Genomic DNA, 24879 nt, shown 5'->3' with positions numbered 1-24879 from the left:
TCTTAATCTAATTCAATTTAGTTTACATTTAAATTTAAATATATATAATCAAATATAAAAATTTACATCAAATTACTCTTATGGGTCAGACCTGCTGAGTATTTAAACTATCTCAATTGCTCGACTTAATCTTAACACTTCAATCGTAACATAATATATATTCACACATATTCATAACAACTTTTTAAGTAATAGACATGTCTCCTTAATCTTGACTTCACAAACTTTAGCAGACTATCTGTTTCATTGTTTATCAATAGATCAAAGAACATACAAGCTAATCAAATACTAGTAGAAACAAAACAATTCAATTAAATCAAACATTGCTTTTGGTTCATCTACTCAATGCTTATTTCCTTTTGACAAATTCAAGTTTGTACAGCCACTTATCTATTATTGATAATTAATATTAAAGCAAAATGGGGCAATTCAATTTCCATTTTATCATCTTCATGACAGCAGAAATCAATAAAAAATTAATAACAAAGAAAATGCAATTAAGCTAAGGGACAGGACTAGGAGTAATACAAATTGCGATCTTATTTCTTTATTAACACAACTAGGGATTATAAGGGGAAAAAGTTAAAATAATATGGTGTTAGTCTATTATGAACTCTACGAACTTGGCACTTGCAAAGTTGCTATATCACTGCCTTCTGGATCCTTCCATTGTTGAGTAACTGTTTTAATCTGGGTGTAGAACTGAATTCCTGCCTTGCCTGAAGTTCACATGATAACACACTAGTTTATAAACTTCGATAATTTATATCACCTGATCAATTCTAGTTGGGAAAGGCATATGAAATGTAATAAACTTCTGAAAGGGATCTACGCATATATACCATCAAAATTAAGATCACCAGCAATGTACGGCTTGGAGCTGATAAACGAAGAAAAGGGCAGTGGGACTGAGATTGGAACATTGACGCCAACCTGATTCAAAAACCCCATTAGAAAATCAACACATTTCCATATCAGGCAGCAAAATCATAGGGGCTGGGGCTGGGGCTGGGGCTGGGGCTAGTCAATTTCAGAAATGAATAAAACATTATGTTAAACTGAAATAGAATTTTCAAGCAAAAAATGGAATATCAGTTTCAACAATGGGCAAATGGGAACAATTGACAGGATCAACATAACAAACAAGCACAATTAAATAAATTAGGCCTTCTTCATGCTGTCAATGTATCAGAGGGAAACACTGCAAGGAGCTGCATTACCTGCCCGACATCAACCTCTGTTTGAAATTTCCTTGCCGCTATACCTGATGTAGTGAATATAGAAGCTCCATTGCCATATCTGCAAGAGTAAGATGTATAAGGCAAAATATTAAGCCGCAAGCGTTAGGAAGACAATGGAGTCCAGGGAAGTTGGAATTGGCATTACTTATTCCTGTTAACGATATCTATAGCCTCTTCTATGCTATCAGCCTGAGAAACAATATAATACACATGTTAGCATGTTTTTAAGAACACAACAAACTTCCAATTGGAGAATTAGACAAATAGAAAAAGTCCAAAAAGTAGCAAACCTCCATACACAGGAGAACTGGGCCAGAAATTTCATCCTGTATAAACCAAGAAATTGTGTCATTGAGTACTTTGATTGGTTCTAGAGTTTGAGGCTCTACTTCCATGAGAGCAACCATATCTTACAAAAGAACCATCTTTTGTGAGGAATGCAATATACCTTGTAACATTCCATGCTGACCTTGACATCAGATAAGATTGTGGGGCCAATGAAGTTCCCATGCTCATACCCAGGAACCTACACCCACTCAAAAGGTAACCATATGAATGAGGGTTGCTTGAACACTTTCTCAAACTTCAAAGTAAAACTGCATTTCAATATATGCTCCTCAAAACCAAAATCACCATAAACACACTATGTTGAGGGTGTGCCGTGTGGCATGTTTCTCAGTAGATTCCAGTGTGTTATTTACCGAGACAACTGACATTGGCAGTATCTGTGGCCATTCTTTTGTCGCATAATTTCACACACTTCAGAGGTAAAACATTCTAAGAAAAAATATGAGACTCCAGGATGGCAATTTTAATGAGTTAACATTTCATCCTCTGATGTTCAGTTTTTACAACTTGATTGTAACTTTGACCGGTTGTAGGTGCAAAGACATCCAACTTCAGCCATGGTGATGTCAAGAACTATTATTCAGAACAAATTTTGACACACGTGCAGACATGAGATGGAAGGGAGGAATGCCCTAATTTATTTTTTCCAATGGAATGGCCAGGGTCTTAAGCCAGGTGACTACATTGAACTGCAACTAAATGCTGCTTTCTTACGTTAAGTACTTGGGGAAAGGGGCAGGGGAGGGGGGTTAGTAGCAAAGAAGAAGGCTACCTTCCCTTGTGTACCAAGGCTTGATGGGTCTCCTAACAAAATGAAAAAATAAAACTTTGATGATCCCATTGACACCTTTCATAATATCCCTAATAGCCATAGTCCAAACTCCAAAACAAGCAGGCTATCTGTCTTTAGTTATTTGAACTCTGTGTCATGAATAACATCTTATAAATACAAGAAAGCACCAGAAAACTTCAACCAATAGGATCATTGATATCAAGGACAGAATATTTTCTTTTTCAATGAAAGCTACTGAGCCAAGAAAAAAATAAGTAATAATTAATTTAAGCAGATCATAAATTAATAGATAGAACTCATAATCAAATAAAGTACCACAATATTTCTCCCATCAACTACTAGTTTTGCACCACTTTCAACACTTGATTGGATCAATCTACATAGGAGTTCCTTTGCCTGCCAACCATTACAACTGTTAAAAGAATGTGATTTCATAATTGAGAAGGACGGGCAAAAAAACATGGGGTTTAACAAGCAAGCCTTACATGCATCCTAACAAAAAATTTGTAAATTGTATCACCTCAGACAGCATAAAATATACCAAGGAATTGACTTCCAATTCACCATCCCAATTTAGTGTAGATTATGAATAATTTAGTAGACTCTGAATCATCCTGTACCTGCTTGCTAATCAGTGGACCAAGGTCTGTATCAGGTTTTGTTCCAGGTTGTACCTTAAGTGCTTTGGCACGCTCCACCAGTTTATCTTCCCTAGCAAAAGTTCATGCAAACATCTGAAGTCAATCACACAAATCCAAGTAACATCAATTTAACAAGGAAGAAAGAACAACAAGGGAAGGGAGATAGGTTGACAGTTCTGAAAAAAATGAAAATGACATGTGAAAGGAACGTTTAAATGCTTCTTTTCTTGATAAATCTATAACTCTTGCCCAATGGAAAGCTCCTGCTATAGCTTTCAGCCAACCATGAAACCACATTAGCCTGAATGAGATTTAAACTTTAAACACAGGGGCCAATTAAGTAATTTCAGCATTTCCAATTACAGAACTTGAATCACTTACTCCAAGCATACTTTACTCAGGGCCGTCAGAAGTAGGATTCTTGGCTGTGGATACTAGAAAATACAACTCTGAATGGTATAGGCTATTTTCCCTTTTTATTAGAGAACAGCCTAAATTAGTTTTAGAATGAGGTCTCTTATGAAAATTAAAAGATCACGTCCACATTAATACTCAGTATAGAGCAGAATTAAGGACTGGGTCTTTTCAGATTAAAAGCAATAATTTACATATGAGGAAAAAGAAAAAACCCCGACATACATGACCATATATTCACTCATCAATAAAAACTGGTTATATGAGCAATGGCCTATGTGACAAATAAATGAAATAAACAGAAATATGAAAGATTGAAAACCTCCACTTGCTATGATTATGAGTTAACTTACAAATGTGAAAGAATATAAGGCCACTGATGATGCAATAATCAAATCCATAACAATCAGATAACATATTGGGAGATATATATTAAGAGCAACTACGAGATACAACTCAATGTGGCTCATTCCAGGGAAAGAATTAACTCAATCATAAATCAATAGCTGTATGAAAATGCTGCATAAGACCCATAAACTAAAATCAACAACAATATTTCAACAAAAACTGACTAAATGATACAAATATGAGCAAAAGAAAACAGTGTTACCATGGAGTCATGCCGCCAACAAAAACAACTGTACTGAGTGCCATGCACTTCTGTCCTGCCCCACCAAAGCCAGCTGTAACCAGAGAATTCAGCGTAGTCTCCATGCTTGCATCAGGCATTACAACTGCATGGTTTTTGGCTCCAATATTGCACTAAGGACAACAATCAACCAGCAAAATTTACATGGAACTCAAATTATTGCTAGTACAAGACAGCAACCAGAATTTTTATAGGATAAACAGCAGATTTGTACTGAGTAAAAAAAAAACACAACAGATATGTTTCCAAAACATACCTGAACACGTTTTCCTTTGGCTGAAGCTCTAGAATACACATAAGCACCCACCTTGTAAAAATTAAAAACATGCAAAAAGGTAACATTAGTAAAATATCCTCCGGTAAGTCCCATACTAATACAAAAAGCCAAACGCTCGAGATCAATAATTGTAAACAGAAACTAAGGTAGCAACAGACAAACAACAATGTTTGGTCCTGTCATTACAAGTTAAAAGTCATCTCGTCCTTTCAAAATATGAAAATTGAAGCATGACAAAGCAAAGATAATACCAGAACAGATTTTAATAACATGTTCACGTAAGAGATGTGAGAGAACAATGTTTCAGCAGAAATACTTCCATGATTTTAAACACAAGTTGAAGCATGACTGTTTGACCACTCTATATTGGTATAAAAGTTGCAGCTGTTTACTGTTTTCAGGTGTTTAACTGAGCAGGGCGAGCCGATAATGTGGTTTTTCTACCTTTTCTTTCAGTTATGCTTGTACTGCTGTACTTAGCCTGGTCTTTGATAGGATCCCTACCTTGTTGGGAAAATTAAATATCATTTCACAAAAGCTATGCATGGGTAAATGTGGAGAAAAGCTGTTAGCTTCCCTAGACAAAGCAACTCATTCACATTAGTTGCAACAACTGAAGCATTTCAATCTCCTTCCCAACAAATTCAAAGTCAATGAACCAGGGTTGGTTCCAATTTTGATCGCATCATTTCCAAATATATCTTGGCAGTTTGATTTCCACATTAAATATGGCTGGATTGAGCCTATCACTTTTTCCGTGCTCGCCAACTCTATAAAATAAAACCTGAAAATTTCCATTGTTCTAAACATTAAAACCATTCTTTCATGATCTAACACCCTTTTTTGTCCTTAGGTATTCCAACAAATTCAAAAGACTTCATGTTGCTACTGTTCAGACTGTCCAAAAGCAAAACTTATCTCAGCAAGCAGCCTCTTCAAATTAACACAATCTTTCAACCTACAAATGATACAGAGCTCTGTCTGCTTCACAAATTTACACGTATATCCTCAATCAATTACGTCTAACCTACCATGCACTGTAACAATAATGTCTTAAAAGTAAACAATGATCATAAACGTAAACAGAAAAAGGTAGACCAGCATACCGTGATTGTAAAAGCAACTCAGGACTGAGAAATAACTTACTGTATATGGGCCAACAAAAGATATAGCTTTGATGTCATCATCATCACACATATCATTAATGATTTCCTGTCCAAAACCACAGAAAAACATAACACGACCAGGAAAAAGGAAACAGAAATAAGATATATTGCATACAGTAATAATCAAAATACAAACTTGATTGTGGCAGTGATTAATATGATGGCAAATTTAACATCATAGACCCAAAAGAAAAACAGCTTCTTTTGCAATAATATTAAGCAGAAAAAATTGTAGGTAACAAAATAAGGTCACATGTTTATCCTCTGAATCATTTAATGGAAGGATACTGAGAATGGACAAGAACCAATGAACAACCGTTAAGTCCAAACTCCAAACTTACATTGGTGCCATGAACAATATTCAAAACACCATTAGGCAAACCAGCCTCCACTGCTAGCTCAGCAAGCATCACAGCAGCCCCTGAAAGACCACCAATAACATATCAGTTATACACTGCACATAACTGCCTTATGTAAGCACCAGGAGCCATCAAGTCAGAATTGTTTAACATACAGGCTTTATATTCTCATTTATAAATCTTTAACTAAAGATGTAGAATAGTCCAAATTGCTTGAGTTTAGATTGAGAATAGCTCATTTAAAGGCCCATAAAATTTACTCCTACACTCCAAATGCATTTCACAGCTCATAATGTTTTCAACACCTAAATATGAGGTGGCTGGAAAACCTTTTTCCAAGTTCATAGCAACAAGTCAATTCTTTTTTTTTTTTTTTAATATGGCCATATGTTAATGAGTCAACTAACCATTTAATGCATTCAAACATGCATAGAAGTTTTCTCAAAACAATCCACCATGTGTGAATCAAGACTTTTACCCATGCTTAAATCAAATCACTCCTGCTATATGTGTGACATGTATATCCATAAAAATACATGTTTAACAGCATTCCTTACTTGGCAAGCATGTTTCAGATGTCTGAGATATGATTTTCGTATTATTAGGAAGAAGTTAAAGTTACTACAATTTCATGGTGGTAAATGGCATGAAATAAGTATCACCTGGATCCTTCTCTGATGGCTTCAGTATAAAAGTATTGCCACAAGTAACTGCAATAGATAACATCTGCATGTAGAAAAATTCAGGGAAAAATGAGAGGATTATACCAAAACAAGTAGACTAAAATGTTTTGCATGTAAAACCAAGGGAGGCCAGTGTCCTACTGTTCTTGTAACAGACTAACAAAGCTAAAGAACAAAGCAGACAGCCAATTCTACCATCCAGGTATATCAAATTCTGATCTCAGTTTCACTCTTTTAACACAAGATCATAACTTCTTTTTTTTTGTTTTTTGACAAGCAACACGAGACCATAACTAATACATGTAATCCTATTACTAAGCACCATAATAAGTAAGAAAAGTGATATTAGATAGCCACACTGTGAACTTGGGCTATTAGCAAACTAAACTTACCCATAAGGGAATCATAGCTGGAAAGTCGAAGGGACAAATACCAGCACAAACACCAAGCGGCTCTCTAATGGTATAAGTATCGACCCCATTTGGTACGTTGGAAACAAATTCCCCAGTTTGCAAAGTGGCCAATCCACAAGCATGTTCAACCACCTCTACGAGGGAAAATGAAAGACTTTATAGAGCAAACCATTACCAAAAAGATGCACAGAAAACACTAAATGAGAAAGAAAAATATAAAATACCCAAAAAGAAAAAAAAGATGCTGACCTATTCCACTCAAGACATCACCATATGCATCCTTCAATGCCTTCCCATGTTCATTGGTAATGTTCATAGCAAGCTTATCCTAAGGCACCAGTAGTGATTATTCCCATCAATAAAAGATTTATATTAATCAAGAATAGAACAATAGGATTCTAGAGATTTACAATGTCTCTCTGAATGAGCTCTTGAAACTTGAACATTATACGCTGTCGGCTGGTAATGGGAGTGTTACGCCATGATGGAAAAGCCCGTTTAGCTGCAAATACCGCAGCTCTGAACTCCTCATTTGTAGTCATAGGAACTTGAGAAACCACTTCCTGTGTTGCCTATAAAATATTGTAATTTTATTATAAAAAGGAAAATTCAATCATCGACTGCTGACTTGATAGTCATGAGTAACCAAAACAGAAATTTTTAAGGTGATACTCACAGGGTTTATAACATCAATAGATGCAAATGACTGTGAATCAACAAATCTGCCCCCAATGAGATTGGGAACCCTCTGACATGTAGCACCAAGAGAATTTAATTCCAATGTAACTTCAGACAAAAACCCAACAAGGAGAGAGGGAGATAAAGAGAAAAGAGTGAGACAGCAAAGAATAGTTCACTTAAGCACTAAAAATCTCCCTCATCCCAAGTAGTTGGGCTACAACTTTGTGAGCTGATCATGTTGGATAACATCTAAAGCTTACCGGAGGGTTCCGTTGCCTCCAGGATGGTTCCATAACTGACAAATAATTGTTTCTTACAGCAGATTTCTGAGGTCTCAATGACTTGTAGTTTCTCACTAGAACACAAACATGAAATCACTCAGCATAACAAAATACTGTAAAGAAACTAGGAAAAGCAAACAAATCAGAGAGTGCCTGACAGTGATGCAAAAACAAACTACCTGACATATTTCCTTGCCGGAGCTTGGCTTTGACATTATAGACATGCTTTGGTGTCGATAAAAGATCAGGATTGCTCTGCCTTAGTCTCTTTAGTATTTGCCGAGGTTTTAATCCAGCCTCTGTCATTTCTTTAATTAACAAGACTTCTTTCTCTGAAAATCGACGAGCAGAAGGATGTTCTGCAAAGTCCTTCAAGGGCTCATGGTTGTGGGTTCCATTTTTAACAGTAAGTACCCACAAACCATCATCCTTTTTACCCACAACTTCAAAAGGACAATTTGTAAGCCGAGAACCAGTCTTTCTTCTGCGAATACATTCAACAGAGGACTCATCAACAGTTTTCCTCCTGTTACGATAGACACCTCCTCTGTCACAGCCAAGGACTACCACTTTTTCTCTCTTTGATTGCTTAATAGTTACCACGTACCCTTGTGATCCAGCAAATTCACCAACATGCTGGATAAGTTCTTCACGATCTACAAAGGTTCCAGGTGGAGGAGGAAGCATCTGTGTCTGTTCATTCAACTCTGTGCTACTTATATCCATCATAAGTCAATGAAAGAGATCACCTAGAATAAAGCATAATAAGTGTCAGACTTTGAAGATCCTCAACACAATCAATCAGCAGTTATTTATTTGATCATCCTCCTCTAGGACTTCACTCTCCATTGAGACAAAGTAGATTATAATACCTACATTCTCCAAGCTGTAAAAACAAAACTCAATTAGGTGCAAAAAACTTTATAATAATTATATAAAAACACATGTACTTGTGCTATGCACGAAACATAGACATGGACATTTTCGATATTATATGTATCATCCGAAATGTTTTTAGTTCATAACCTTATATATAAATAGCTCAAAAGCACTTTTTCTTGTTTCAGAAATTAAACTTCCTATATGATTCACATGAATATTGAATTGGCATGTCACACGATCAAAATGCCTAGATATCCATATACTTCAATTAATGCACCGGAATCTTTTATGGCCTCTGTTTATCATGATGAAGTGACCCTAACCAAATTCTAGTGATTAGATACCCTATTGCAACGAATTCTCTACTAGTAAATTAGACTCGGCATTTCAATTTTCTTTCATTCTCTCGGGAACCAAACGGAAAATATAATTTCAGTTAAAGATAGACAAAAAGAGCCAAAGAGAGAGAGCAGTTGCGGAGGCTTACCATCGACGAGGATCGGGAGCGAATCGACGGCGCCGGACGTCCAAAGGATAAAAAAGGAATTCTCCTTTTTTATTTTTCTTTTATTTTGGGTTTTTTTTAATATGCTTTTTCTCGCAGGGTGAATTTTGCTCAATTGAGGGACAGTCGAAGGTGTTTCTTGATGGGTCCGAATCAAGAAAACAAGGTATGTGTTTGCCGTTGCCAGAATGGCAGTGAGTTGGTCGCGTTGTTTAAACCAGTTATAATGCATTTCAACCAAACACGACTTCGCGGCGTGTTTGGCTCTAAGTGAATGTAATTTCTTTCTTCCGGCCTTCTTTTCGGATTTTATATTGTGCAAAATTTATTAGACATAACATCTAAAAAAAATCTTAAATTATTAAAATAAATAAATAAATTTTTATTAGTTTATTTTATTTATTAAGTTTTTATATTTTATTTTAAATATAAATTAATTTTTATATTTTTATTTTAAATTAAATAAATTTTTATTATTAACGTTTGATTTAATTAAAATGTTATTGATCATTATATGTCATGTGACACTAAATAATAAATTGATATATCATAATGGATGGTAAAATAACATGTTGATATGATATGATAATATAATTTTATAATATTTTTCGATTTTCACGTTAATGTTTAAATATAAAATATAAAATTATTTTTTAATTATAAATAATTAATTATTAATTATAAAAATTTATTTATATTTTTTAAATAGTTCAGGGTTTTTTTTTATTATAGCTTTTTATTACAACTAAAGATGTCAACAGTGGCTTAAAAAATAGATAAGAATTAAATAGAAAATTAATTTTGTGAAAATAAAATATAATAATTATTATTTAATTTGATATGATGAATAAAATAAAATAAAAATAGTTATTATTACTTATTACTTTGGTTGGTAAAAATAATTTTAGAATAAAAAAAGAATAGAAGACAAAAAGATAAAAATACATTTTATTATAAATATAATTTATTTTTATTTTATTTTTTAAACATTAATATTTTATTTATAATTTAATCATTAACATTATAAAATATTAATATATTATTTATAATTTAAATGTTATTATGTTTATTTAGATTTATTTTTTAAATATTAATAATTTATAATTCATTTAAAATATTAATATTTTAATAATTTAAATATTATAATTTTATTTAATAATTTAATCATTGAAATTTTAAAATATTACATTTTTATTTATAATTTAAATATAATTATGATTAAAATATTGATACTTTTAATTAATATTTAAATTCAAAATATTTGTTAATAAATAATTGAAAAATTAAACTCTTTATTATAATAAGATTTATTTCCATCAAAAACAAAATTACTCTTTATATAATTTAATAAATTTTATATCAAAAAAAATTAAGTAAAATTTTTCAATCCTTTAATTTTTTTTAATTAAAACTTTAAATTTTTAATAATTTAATAATTTATTATTAAGTATTAGTATAATTTTTATTTTTATTATTTTTTCTCTATTTGTATTTTATTTTTAATTTATATTTGCGCTTAATAATTTTAAAATTATTATTTTTACAATATTAATATTTTATTTATAATTTAAATATTATTGTAATTAAAATATTAAAATTTTAATGTCTTAATTTTTTAATTTAAAATATTAATTTTATAAGTTTAGATTTGTAATCTTTAAAAGAAGGTATAAACATTTTAATCTAAAATATTTTAGATTCTATTCCAGTAGGTGTAAAATAGCTAATACCATGGGAGAGGTAGTATTAGTTATTTCAAAGTTTCGCAAGATTTTGAAGAAGAATGGCTATTCTTTCCTCCATAAACAAACCAAACATAAGGAGAAAATTTTTGGAGATAAATCCATTCCTCCAACTAAACATTCTATTAACATCTTAGACATTACATGTTATATATCTGTACTTGTTAAACCTCATATTAAAATAAATTTAAATTAATTTTTTATGTATATTATTAATAAAAATTAAATTAATAAATTTAAGTTAGTTCATAAAAAGTAAATTAAAATTTTAAATCATATGTAGAACAATTAATGAAATTTAGTAAATATTATATTAATTATAAAAAAAATTATAAATAAAAAATAATATATTAAAAATTAAAATTTAATATTAAAAATGATTATTTATAATTAAATTGGGTAGTGGTTATCCTACAATCATTACCCAAACTTGTGATGGGTAGAAATTTTACTAATCGAGTACAAAATCTTACCTAATCAAGTCAGACAACGTAAGACATTCGATTATAAGTTATTTATTGACATTTCTAAATTTACAAGAGAAAAAAAATATGCTAGTAATTAATCAAATTTTATCAAAGAAAAGATAAAATTTAGTTTTACATGTTTTGAGTTGACTTTTTTTTTCCCTGAAAAACGTGTGGAAATTAGCTTGTTATTCCTCAATGTGGAGTTGTGGGAGTAAATTTCATTATAAAGAATGGTGAAAACAAGTCAGAGAAACAGAGATGATAAATTGTGATTATAAATCTAATAATAATAATAATTTTCAGCAAAATTTCCTGGTAATTATCTCTTTTTGAAAATATTTTAATACTTAATGGAAATTATTAATTACACTATAAGCGTGAAAATGGCACAAATATAGTAGTTGATGAAGATTTAATTAGAAACTTCACAGGATCAAATTCCAAACTCCAATAAAGTTGGCATGATCAAATAGTATTTGGACTTTTCCTGGGGATGCTAAAGAAATTTTCCTTTTTTCTTTCATTATACCACTCATATTGCTCATTTTTGCTCTGCAATAAGTAAAACAGTCCAAAGCAGATGAACCCAATCTGGTTAAATGAGGAAAAGGAAAGAAATGGAAATACTAATACTAATGAGAGTGGAATATAACAGCACACATATTAATTAGCCAGCTGATTCTAAGCACAAATACTCTACCTGGCTCTGAGGTTGTTACTTGGTTTTCCCAACAGAGAAAGTCTTCCATCTTGGACAAGTTGGTAAACATTGAAAACAGTTTAAATGTTCAGCAGGACAACCACTCAGCCATTAACTCTTAAGGTCTGTTCTCATTACCTCTTAAAACAACAGTCATTAACTCATTATTTGGTTTACATGTTATACAGCTAATAATTCCAGCACTTGCCAATGAAATATATCCTTTTTTGCAACATCTGCTTGAATCCACAACAATCATAGATACATATATTACATACAATGACGCCAACCAGCATATTTAGTAATGAGGCTAGGCCTAACTTCATCAATCTTGCTCTGGAGGGTGGATAGAGAACTGCTTGTTTGCTAAGTAAAGAGAATAATCCATGGCTTGGCATTTGATTTAAAGAAATGTAGATGACAATGTGTACAGAAACCTGTGAAACCAGTAATCTGTTCATGTATCTGCTTAGTGCAATCTATTCAACGTCCTCAATTCTTTTCCTTTAAAAGCTTTTGCCTAAATACTTTTCACTCACCTGGACATGTCCAGTGCTTCGGTTTTTCCTCATCCTTCCTTTATATATCATTAAGACTCAAGTAAAGCCCCATAGGAAATAAACAACAAGATATTGACTGCATTAGTATTATCTGTAGATGTAAAAGGCATTAGGATAACTTGATTAGTCAATTTGATGAAAAGAATGACAAACAAACTAGTTGCAGGTAGATTGCTTTCTACAATGAAATTAATCTGGATAAAAGCATGTTCTAACACCCACTCAAACACAGGGTATAACTCCCATTCTCCCAAACAGCAGTTTGATGAGGATGATAGTTCAAGAACTGAGCAGAAATGAAAACTTTTCCAGATATATCAAAGTATGAAATGATAAACAATCTAAATAGAAAGCACAAATCTTCCTAAAATTGAAAAAATGTTGTAATCATTAAATAGTCAGATAGCTTAATGAATTGAAAATAAAACGCAGATGCTAAATCTAATAATAAACCAAGGTTGAAATAAGTGTTGAGAGACACCGTAAACTTGTAAATAAATGGAACCAGTAAAGTTGTCCTCATTTGCCAATACTCACTTGCAGAAACAATATGAAGTAAAGCATTCATTAATAAATGCTATGCTTTATGATGAACCCAAAGGTTAAACTTCCTTTATGGTTCCACCAGGAGAGGTTGTAGGAAAGATTGTTCGAGTAGCCAAGTACGGCTGGAACTCATCTGTCTAACAAAAAATCTCTCATAGGACTTCTACTCTGATGTGCCCTTTTCATTTAAAATAACAACAAAATCACAAAATTAGAAACAATGGATTCTAGTTTCCATTTCTTCTAACTGGAATATTAGGTGGCTATTTATAGTCTGCATAACCGTATGATCTATGATTGCCTATAAATAGAGACAATCAAACTTAAAAGATGGTGGAAATAATTGTATTTATATTTTTTTTAAACATGCCGTTTCATCAAAAAACTGTCAGAATTTAATTACAAACACGAGTAAGTACAGAAGTGGAATCCAGAAAAATTTGCTCATAATATCATGTTTGTAACAGAACATAAGTCTTTCTTGGTGAATAAGTCATTCTAAGTTGCTCAGAAATGGAACTATAGCAGCGAATATCTTCTGCAATGCCAACAAAGATACATCACTAACATCTAAACTTTCCATCGCCATCAAAATGATTGAAGTGAAAAGGCTTCATCCATCAATAATGTAGTGTGTACTAAATTACTTATTAAGCTCAAAAAAGTGATAATGAAGGAGAGAAAAATAATGCAATATCGAACTTCCTTCATAAATCCTTTGGTTAAATGCTCCCTAGATAAAATGCATTTACAGAGCTACATAAGTGGACATAAAGCTACATTTTTTATGAGAACAAATCAACTAAGGAAATCAAATTTTGGAGAAGAAAGAAATGAAAGAGCAGATATTAGTTGCACTGTATTGTTTAATAATCAATTTCCAAACTTTAAAAGATGAGCACCTAATTCCATTCAACTCAACCTAAAGTAAAATACAATCAACAACTTACAATACCAAAGTTTCAGTTTCATAAGAGCTAACTGACTCATTCTCCATGCCATCTTCCTGGGTAGCATGCAAAAAGCTGAAGCCTACATCATCTTCAAATTGACCTAATTCATCATCTTTCATATAATGCTTCAACTTCTGCTTGCACAACTGCAATTGATTTTCCTGTAAACTCCTCTCTGACTCATGTTTCATTACAATCCATTGCAATGATTCAATAACTTGTTGATCATATTCCTGCTTCTGCTCTGCCATTCGCTTGTACTGATTAGCATCGATTTCCATTGAACTCTTCTCATTTTGAAGGCGCAAAATCATGGCCATTGCCTCATCAGCTGCCGATGCAGCTGCTATTCTCTCCTTTTCAAGCTCTTGACAAGCAGCCTTTGTTCTTCTCCTTTCAAGTTTAACCAATTTCCTCAATGCCATTACATCAAATTCTTCATCTTCAGGACAACATTCTTTTTCTTTATCATCACTGTTCTCTTCTACAACATATTTTGCTTTACCATCAGTATCTTCCTTGACAAAATCTTTGCAATTTTCTAATTGTTTTAACGAACCAGAGAGACAAGACCTAATCTTTGGATCATAAACTTCATCCAGGTCACGTTTTAAACAAATCCTACCTCTCAAATAATTTGATTTCCCTCTAACATCACATAAGAATTGCGTTATACCTATATTCGTCAAACCAAATTGCAAAAACTTTAACCCCAAACCAAACACCAAAAACAACCCCAAGACATTGAAAACATGTGAGAAACGACCAAACACGAAAAACCCACATCCAAAAAATTCATTTCCTTGAGTCAAAAACTTCAAGCATGAAGGACAGTCCATCATGAAAGCCCCCAAGAAAACCTGTAAAACCCTCTTGTGCAACTCAAGAACAGAGCACACAGTCACCAACAAAATAAACTGACCCAGAATCAGCATGTGGGTTCAATGACTTTGTGCCACTCTTATCTATATCCTTTTAACAAAATCTTGAAGGGCTCAAAAACTTGTAACATAAGCAAGAAACAGGCATTAAGATTTCACTGAGTTTTCACATTCTTTTTCTTTCCTTTGATTAGAACTCATGAAAGTGAAAAACAGAGTGCTGAAATTTTGTTCACCACTGACCTTCTACAACGGAGAAGATCCCTCAAGCATTGTTAATTGTTAGGGAAAACAGCAGATGGGGATTTGTTCGCGGAGAGAGAGTGGTGGCAGTTGTTGTATAGTGTCCTCATAGCGTGGGTTTTATTGGGACACGAGAAGAAAGAAGCGAAGAAAACCGGGGGGCCTTTCGAGTCGTATATTCACTTTTTCAGAAGAGTCGGCGAAATTATGACGTGTGATGAAAATCCAGTGTGCTAAATATCTTAATATTACTAACTATTCTTTATTATTATTTTTTGACTCTATACTTTTTCTTTGTACTATTATTTGCTTTCTTTCAAGTCATAAAAACTCATCCGTTGAATGTTTTTAAGTTTTTAACTACATTATTGGTTTAGTTTTAAATATTATATTTATATATAAGTGTATCGGTCATAAATTGATAAAATTTAGTTTTAAATTATTCCATAAAAATTTGTCATATTAAAAAAAAATAAAATGGACAAAATATAAGATGAATATAACATTTTTACCGGATACATTTGAAATAATGACATTTATAAGCATAGTACTTAAAAAATTTTATAAATTATTTAAAATAATTCAAATAAAGCATTATTTTTATTACAATCAATTAAGTTTTTATATTTTTATTTTAAAATAAATAAATTTTTATAATTAATGATTGATCAATTATTATTAATTAAAATATTATTTATTATTTTATGTTACTTTATGCTAATATGATAAGTTAATATGTTATAATAGATGATGATGTGGCATGTTGATATGATATAATGGTATAATTATGTGATACTTTACCATTAACGTCAATATTATGTAATAATAAAATAATAAATAATATTTTAATTAATAATAATTAATTATTAATTAAAAATTTATTTAATTTAAAATAAAATTATAAAATATAATAAAAATAAAAATTTACTTAAATATTTTAAAATAATTTTTAAAAAATCAAACATCATGCCCATTTATAATTAATAAAGTATTTTTTTCTTATATGGTGCTATGGTATTAAGAAACTATATATTATATGAAATTACTAATTTTTCGTGGCTCTTACCTCTTAATGGCTGAGCACACTCAACGCATCAAATACAAGGTCTTAGACATCCCAAAAGCATGATCTATGTTTAGGTAACGCAACTAATTATCAGACATGCAAATGGAATGACTTATTTAGTATTTATATACCTCAAAAAATCCAGGTTACGCCCATGCATGGTGGTGTAGGTAATGTTATCCATTGTTTGATTCTAAGTGTTTAATTCATTTTTTAGAGTTCGACATGAAAGATATTAATCGTCGGGATTGGTCAGGTGTCACATGTTTCAAACTATTCATTTCCTTGATCAAAATCAGAACTGAAAGCCCTCAATAAGGACAACTTGCCCTTCAATTACCAATGCTGGTTTTTCTTATATAGAGCTTGGTTGAAACCGGAAAAAAAAAATTGGATCAAATCCCCACCCTTTGTATTCTGCCAACAATACTAAGCAGTGTGGTAATGCATAGTTTACATGCCAATCGAGCCAGATCTCGATTTTTGCTCTATTTGATGTATATTTTGTTTAAAAATGGTAGTGGCAATCGGTCTAAGAGCTAGAAATTCAGTGCCATGGAATTCTTTTCAGGCTAGATCCGAACCTATACTAATCCTCCATGGAATTTAGTATCAACAAAATTTATTGAACTGAAGACAGTTGTGCTGTCCTCAAGCTGAAAGGAAGTCAAAAAGGCGATTGGACTTGTTTGTTTCCCTGTAAACATTTTGTTGGCTTCCCACCTGATTCGTTGGTGCCCTTGAAACTTGAAAGGATAGACTATCATTACATTATTTAATGTATCTAAAACCAAATCCTCTTAGTGTTCCTCATACACTGCTCCCCTCTCAAGGAGGCACTGTTCTGGGAACAGTAGAAATTCCAAAGCAGCACCCCACCACCCTTTTTCTCATTTTGTTTTCTATTTTATTTTTCTCTTTTATTATGGGTATTTTTATATTATTACAATTTTAAATTTTCAATCCTATTCCTACTTCTTTCAATTCAAATAATATCTTTTTATACTTATTCATTTATTTTTCATAAATATTATTATTAAGTTTCTAAAATAACAGGACCTTAAAATCTTTTATATGATTTGTACGAAGATTGTATGAGTAAAAGTATTTACTTTATAAAAATTTACATAGTCAATTTTACTTCTGACTGTAATCAAATAATTATCGTCTAGAGTGTAATAATCTATGTACTATATATAAAAGTATGGATATTGAAAAATATCAATACTTCATATATATATATATGTAAAAATGTATAAAAGTATGGATATTGAAATTTTTTTTAATTGACTAAAATGAACATTTTTGCTCTCGATTTATTCCATTTAGAAATAAGGAGTCTAATTCTATTCAATGACTTTCAATTAAGTACTATTTATGCTAGTACAATTCAAATCAAATTAAATTATTTAAGTGATTTACATATTTTACTCTTTTTTAGAAGTTAAAATCTTAAAAGTTTTTAATTAAGTATTTTATGACTTTGCTATTAGAAACAACAATTAGTATAAAAATAATTTCTTATGCAAGTGGATTATTACTTCAAATCTAAAATTGTTATTTTTTTGTACTTTGTGGATTTGTAGTGGAGAGTCTATTCCCTCAAAAGTTTATAAATTTATTAAGATACAATATTTGAAAAAACTCTTAAACTATTTAAGAAAGTTTAAATAAGCTCTTATGTTTAATCAAATTTTCAATCAAATAGATCCTTATAACTAATTATTAACTAAATATTATCAATTAAAATATCACTTGTTATTTTGTATCTATACAATATTGATGTGATGTTGTTATAGAATGCAAAAATGCTACACAATTATGTCATCATGCCATATAACATATAATGACAAATAATATTTTAATTAAAAATAATTAGTTATTCAATAATTATAAAGACTTATTGAGTTTAAAAATCAAAATATATAAACTTAATTGAACGTAACAAAAGAATAAAAATTTATTTATATTTTTTAAAATAATTTAAGGATTATTTTAGGTATTTATTTATTTATTTAATAATTAATATTTATATATTTTGTAGGTTTTTAATAATATTTTTATTTATAATAAATTTTTTATTTTTTTCTATAATTTTTGATGTATATTAATATAGTTAACGTTTCAAATTACATGGGTGACATAAAAAATAGTAGGAATAATAACAAGAAAACCGTGTTGCCCAAGCCCTCACCGTCAACGCCTACGTCGAGATTCTTCCTACTTCTTTCGAAGTAGTAATTTTTCTCTGGTTTCATTGTGTCTACTTTGAATGATTAAAGGTTTCAAAACTTGGATGCCACGCTAATCCATGTATATTTTATGCTTTTTCTCTGAGCTTGAACTTCAAACCTAGCACACAAATCTACACCCATGGCTCAAAAAGTGAAGAACAAGAGGCAAGTTCCTCCCAAGAAAGCCAACAACGGGACAGTCACATGGCCAGATCTTCCACAAATACTGGTCGACATAATCGCAAAGCAGCCAGCACTGATGCAAAACATAAGTTATGGAGGGCTGACCAAGTTATGTAGATCACCGCCAAGAAAATGCAATCCTAATAATTTTACACCACCATGTTTTCAACTCTTTGATGAGATAAATGGCAACAATGACGAAAATTACGTCGAGCCTAATCTCAATGTTTCATTTCACCGAAGGTGGTTCTGGTATTGGTATTTTTCAAGGTGGGCAAGGCCGCCGGTCCGAAGCTATTGGAAACATTATGTTGGTTTCTCAAATGAGGCTATAGTGGCTAAAGGAGACACATTTTCAGACCCCAAATCTCCAGAACTTGTTTACCTTTGGTATCCAGTTGATGGATACTCCTTTTCTAGACTCCCAGAATGGGATGAAAGGATTCCATTTGCCCGTGTGGTGGTATCCTCATCAGCCAGAAATTTATCTAATAAGAATCGTACTACTGTGATGGTCTTGACAGGAACCAGTCATCCAGCGTTTGTATTCTGTCAACTAAGAGGAGAAGGAAGAAGGGAATGGGTGAAGCAAGATTGCACCTTGACTAAACCACATTGTTCGATGAAATCAGAAGGGAAGCATTTTATGACATTTACTAATGCTATTGGATTTAATGGAAGGTTCTATGTTCTGAGCTTGCAGGGAACCCTTGCAGTGATAGATGCCACTGATTCTTATCCTAGAATCACCTCTCTGAGTTCGGAAAGGGCTGTTCCTTCTGTGTTGCCAAAGCATTTCAGAGAATATTTGCTCGAATCTGAGGGGAAAATCTTATTGGTTTTCCTCATCTCTAGAAGATCAATCAAAGTTGTGGATGATGTAGAAGTTTTCCAGCTTAATACAGCAAAACTCTTATGGGTTAGGATGGCAAGCCTTGGGGATAGAGCCTTGTTCTTGGGGACTAACTGTTGTATGTCAGTCTCCGCAAGCAGAGTAGGATGTAGAAGCAACTGTGTCCATTTTACCTATCACACAGCTGATGGTTGGTGGGTATTTGACATGGTAAAGAGCTGCATTTCACCAGGTTGGAGTGATGCCGCCACGAAGTCTCCTGTTTGGACTGCACCAATACAAGAAGAATAATTTTATTCACCAACAATATATTAAATTGTTGCCCTTCGGATGGAAAATATGTTACAGAAGTTTTATACAGTGATTTGACTTTGACCTTTTTGCTATGACCGCGTCTTACGTGTTATTTATTTGATGGAAGAGACAAAAAAAAAAAGAGCAGCATTCATCCGCTTTCAAAAGGCTTACGCCGGAGAGTGAACGGCCCCTTCGGCGTGTCATGACTAAAAATTGAATTAATTTAAATTTCTTAAAAGATGGAGGTCATATATTATAAAATTGAAATTTTATTAATTTTATCTTTTTATAATGCGCATTATGTTAAAGAAAATGGTCTGTTCAATATTTTAAGCATGTTATGATAGAAAATCAAATTAATTGAAATTTCTTAAAAACGGATTTAATTGATCAAACTCTTAAAAATAACTAAATTAACTGGAAATCGAGGTAGTTCCATCATACATCATGAAATCAAAAATTTTTCAATTTTATTTTTTTGTAATGGACATAAAGCAAAAGTAGAAGGTCTTTTCGGTATGTTATGGTAAAAATGGAATTAATTGAAAATTTAAGAAAAACCAATCAAGCTCTTGAGGCAACAGAAGTAACTGAAATCAAGATAATTGGTTCATCCACTGTGGAATGGAAATTTTTTTCAACTTCGTGTTTTTGTATCGTACAAAATTACTATTGACCAATTGCGTAGGAATCTCCATGGCGTGGTTATCTGGAGATAATTTCTCTCATTGCCGTCAGGATAAGTCAATAACAAGTTAGGTCTAGCGACAGAGGCAAGAATGACGGCGATGATTGTGTTTCTTACAACACGCTACGTCAGTTGTGTTATTCCTTTAATGAGAAATTTTATGTCAGGGTGAGCAGCTATTAATTGCTTTTTTTTTTTGGTGAAAAAATATTCCTCTTATTCTAAATCCAATTACTAGTGATCTATATATTTTTTTGATTGGTAATGACAGATGAGTAGCACTTTTCTTTTTAATTTAAGAAGTTTCATGTTTGTTTTTTCATATTCCAAACTTAATTGCTTCTAGCAAAATTCAATCATCCATACTTGGGATTGAGTCCAACAGCAATTTATTATGCTTGGACAATGGTTTTGATCGACCAGGGAATTTTGCTTGACTTTTCCCCTCATCTCTAGAAAGTGGCTTAACATCTCACTCGCAAAGGTAGGGAATTTTCTTGCTTCGGGTCTCTCTAGTATACATCACCATTTGCCTATGAAAAAGAATTCCATCATGGTGGGGCGCTCTAATTTTTTTTACTGGAAAATTTTGTTTCTTTGAAACAGAAATGGACGCATAATGAATTGTAAGTCTTGAGACCGGGTAAGGGAAAAGATCCAAACACGTTTTACGACCTTTCTATGGGAAATTAGACTTCGATATTCTTTTAATTTCCCAGAAATTGAATTTTTCTTTGCTCCATTCTTCTTCATCATGATAAAAACTAACCAGATTGAATCACAGATAAAATTGAAGAAACATTTTAAAAATGAACATGCTACAGACAAGTATCAAACAACAAGGCAGTAATGAAATAATTGAAAGAAACAAAAAAGTTTGATATGTTAACAACTGTGAATCAAAGCTGAAACCTCGTCACCTGAGGAAGTTGGATGAAAACATTCAAATGAGGTGCTTTGATTTGAGGAAGTGGTTGTTGCAGATGTGGTGGTTTGGCTTGTGGCCTCACTCGAGCTTGTATAATTGAAAAGATCGGAAGGAACCGGAGGAAAACACAAAACCTCTGGCATCTGGGATGGAAAAGTGGGAAAAGGAATTTCGAAATTAAGAAGTTGGATTGCCTGCCTTATAGAAGGCCTTAGCTTATAATCTGGATGAGAGCACCATAATCCAACAGACAGCAAACATCTCATCTCGTCTTCATCAAATTCTCCATTCAGTGTTTCATCTACTGCTTCAAGAAGCTTTCCATTCACATGTAGCTGCCAAATCCACCTGGACAACACCACTTTGGCCTCCTGTTCCTTATGTTCCACTGCCCTGCGCCCACAAGCCACCTCCAGTGCCACGACTCCAAAGCTAAACACATCAGATTCCTTGCTGGCTTTGCTTCTGATCACGTACTCAGGAGCCAAATAGCCCATAGTCCCAGCTAAAACTGTTGTTTGTGAGCCAAGGCCATGTTCAAGAAACTTAGCAAGACCAAAATCACCTAGTTTGGCACTGAAGTTCTTATCCAGCATTACGTTGCTGGGCTTGACATCTCTGTGAATCACACATTGCTCCCATTCCTCATGGAGATAGAGCAAGGCAGAAGCTAATCCTTTAACAACATTATATCTTATTGGCCATGTGAGACGATTTCTCTTGCCGTAAAGGTGAGAGTCTAGGCTTCCGTTGGGCATGAGCTCATAAACTAGAAGGAAATTACCATTTTCATGGCTCCAACCAATAAGTTGAACTAAATTCCTGTGTCTCAAATGACTTATGGTCTTCACCTCAGAAACATACTCCTTTTTCCCTTGATCAGAGTTGCTAGCTACTTTCTTGACTGCAATTTCAATGTTTTGGTCTGCCAAGTAACCCCTATAGACACCTCCGAAACCTCCCTGCCCAAGTTTTCCCTCTTCCGAGAAGTTTCCCGTTGCAGTAACCAATGCCTTAAATGTGAACCTCTTCGGTCCAGTTCCCTTTGCGAAGTCCATGTCCATGATGTCATCAATTCCTCGTTCCTCATCATCATCTTCTTCAGGTTTCTTTCTTCTTGAATTTCTCCAAAAAATACCTACTATCAGCCCCACCCCTGCAAAAAAGACCACCACTGCTATGATTAACCCCACCTTCCACATCTCCAAACCTTCATCATTTGGAATCACGGGTGAAGTAAAATTCCAACTTATGATCAATTGAGCTGGCGCTGCCTGTCCGCTTGACGCCGAGAAGCCAACATACACCTTGGGCGGCAACACTTTACTTAAATCCACGTTGTAGGTGAGACTCAACGTTTCCGATTCACCAAAAATATCCGCCAGTTTGACAGCGACCCTAAAAGCCTTAGATGTTCCATTGTAAGAGAGAGTGGCACGGTGGTGGTAGGTACTGTTACTGAAAATATCCTCATTCCAAATTGTGCTATTCACGGAAACTATAGAATTGACATCTAAACCAATATGGATGTTACTAGGATCCCATTCGTTTTTGAACGTATCAAATTCAACTGCAACCATCTGGTTCGATGAATTTCCATTAATCCTCTCATTGAATAGCCCCAACCATCCTCCAGAAGAATTTATTGGAGCAACCAGCGACTTCTCTGAAGTTATAAAGAAGGCCAGACCACCCGAACCGATACTTGAATTATACTGCTCGTTTGCAAACGAGATTGCGAAGTCAAAACTAGTGGTGAAATCCGCGACAAAATTTGTTCTGGGATCCCACAGTTGAAAAGGTTTGGCATAGTGAACTCGGCCAACAGAATTTTGGGCTGTTCCTTTAACAGGATCGGGATCAATGACTCGAATCACCCGGTCCCCAAATTCTGAGTCACCTCTAGTCGAATCATTAACAATAATGCTTGCGTCGTTTGGGTCGAAGCTGCTAGGAGGGTAAGAGAATTCCAGGCAGCTGGTGAAGGAGAAGGAAAGAAAGAAGGAAGAAACGAAGAGAAACAAGCAGCAGGAAGATTGATAACCCATTACGGCGAAGGAGACCAAAGAAAAGGTAATAGCATGGTGGGAACCAAAATGAATAAAGCAACTGCTTCAGAAGAGCTTAAAACAAGGCCATTTTGCTTTGATTTGTGAATGGGGTTACTGTGATTGTGCGACCCTTCTCCCTCCATAGTCGTGTTACGACTAGGTAAAAGCTCATTGACTTTGACAAAATGGGTAGGGGGCTAGACGACATACAGAGGTGGTTGGAGGATTCCGCACATGTTGAAAAACAGATTCAATTCTACTGCACTGTATTAGATGAGGCAGCAATTTTTATTTTTTTTATTACTGATAAATTTAGTTTGCTTTTTTTTTCCTTTAGAAAACAAAATTAAGTTGAATTTGTATTAATTTTTATACAATAATTTCTTCTCCGTTTGAGTTTTAAAGTTTTAATTATCACTTCCTTAATTTGGAATTTATCTCTTGCTATTCTCTCTTTTTTTAGCCAAATTAAACAACTTTTATTCACGAACTAATTAATGAGAGTAAATAAACATTTAACTTTCGGATTTTACAAATAATTTTTCACTTGGTTCCTGTCAAATGCATACTTGAAAAACTAATTAAATAAGATAGAAAAAATAACATTTATAAAAATTATGATGGTATAAGGGAATGGATCATAACTTTGGGCATCTAATTCTGACAATTCAATAGTAAATTAACAGGTAGCATATAAATATTTATACTAATTATTTTATTCAAGTCAAGGGCTAAGTATATTCCTAAGTCTTGTTTAACTAGCCGCGTATATTAATTATGACTAAGCTTGCGTATCTCATCAAACCGACATTACTAATTCCATTTTCATTTTCCTCTAAAATTTGGTTTCAAATTACTTCATTTGTAGTTTTATTTCATTTGTTTTTCTTTTTTTATTAGTACTAAAAGCTTATTTAACTTGACTTTTTTTTTTAATTTAAAAACTATTATGAAGCTTTGATAAAAAATAATAATTTTTAGAATTAAGCTGAAGTTGTTTGATAAATTTTTTTTATAAATTTTTTTTATAAGTTATAATTTTAGTTAAAATTATCGTAAAGAGAATTTTTTTTAAGAGAGAGTAATATTGTAATTATGTATATATTACAGATATATAATCTAACTATAGCTTTAACAATTATAATGATTAT

The 24879-nt window shown here is 32.7% G+C and overlaps 2 protein-coding genes, 1 long non-coding RNA gene and 1 pseudogene across 6 annotated transcripts; all 4 read right to left on the bottom strand.

The window, feature by feature from the left end:
• Positions 1–339: 339 nt before the first annotated feature.
• On the bottom strand, positions 340–9532 carry LOC110411745 (methylmalonate-semialdehyde dehydrogenase [acylating], mitochondrial-like). Of its 4 annotated transcripts, XM_089783421.1 has the most exons (21): positions 9316–9532; positions 8819–8832; positions 8126–8695; positions 7926–8020; positions 7661–7732; positions 7395–7556; positions 7234–7312; positions 6964–7118; positions 6551–6614; positions 5871–5950; positions 5510–5575; positions 4343–4393; positions 4048–4199; positions 3003–3093; positions 2698–2778; positions 1690–1767; positions 1532–1567; positions 1387–1430; positions 1221–1299; positions 843–933; positions 340–719 (listed from the first exon to the last, which is right to left on the bottom strand). In XM_089783421.1, the coding sequence occupies exons 3-21, from the start codon at positions 8673–8675 to the stop codon at positions 616–618; spliced, it is 2130 nt and encodes a 709-aa protein (XP_089639547.1). In that variant the 5' UTR covers positions 8676–8695; positions 8819–8832; positions 9316–9532; the 3' UTR covers positions 340–615. The 4 variants fall into 4 exon arrangements, with proteins under 4 accessions (XP_089639547.1, XP_021277728.1, XP_089639551.1 ...); XM_021422053.1 differs by having other exon boundaries at positions 8126–8832; XM_089783425.1 differs by lacking the exon at positions 8819–8832.
• Positions 9533–12391: 2859 nt separating this feature from the next.
• LOC110418551 (uncharacterized) lies at positions 12392–15611 on the bottom strand. Its single transcript, XR_002445402.1, has 3 exons — positions 15429–15611; positions 12785–12896; positions 12392–12698 (listed from the first exon to the last, which is right to left on the bottom strand). It is a non-coding gene; the product is annotated as an uncharacterized LOC110418551 (long non-coding RNA).
• On the bottom strand, positions 14142–15570 carry LOC110418543 (protein FLOURY 1-like). Its single transcript, XM_021431302.2, has one exon. It carries the CDS (start codon positions 15237–15239, stop codon positions 14298–14300), a length of 942 nt encoding a protein of 313 aa, XP_021286977.1. The 5' UTR covers positions 15240–15570; the 3' UTR covers positions 14142–14297.
• Positions 15612–21471: 5860 nt separating the features above from the next.
• Positions 21472–24133, bottom strand: LOC110414881 (L-type lectin-domain containing receptor kinase IX.1 pseudogene; annotated as a pseudogene).
• Between the last annotated feature and the right edge of the window lie 746 nt (positions 24134–24879).

This window comes from Theobroma umbraticum, unplaced genomic scaffold (assembly GCF_002168275.2).
Source record: "Theobroma umbraticum cultivar Fairchild unplaced genomic scaffold, ASM216827v3 scaffold_30.0, whole genome shotgun sequence".
Classification (NCBI taxonomy): Eukaryota; Viridiplantae; Streptophyta; class Magnoliopsida; order Malvales; family Malvaceae; genus Theobroma; species Theobroma umbraticum.
The sequence above is the reverse complement of the archived record's forward strand: the minus strand, read 5'-3'. Positions and strand labels throughout refer to the sequence as shown.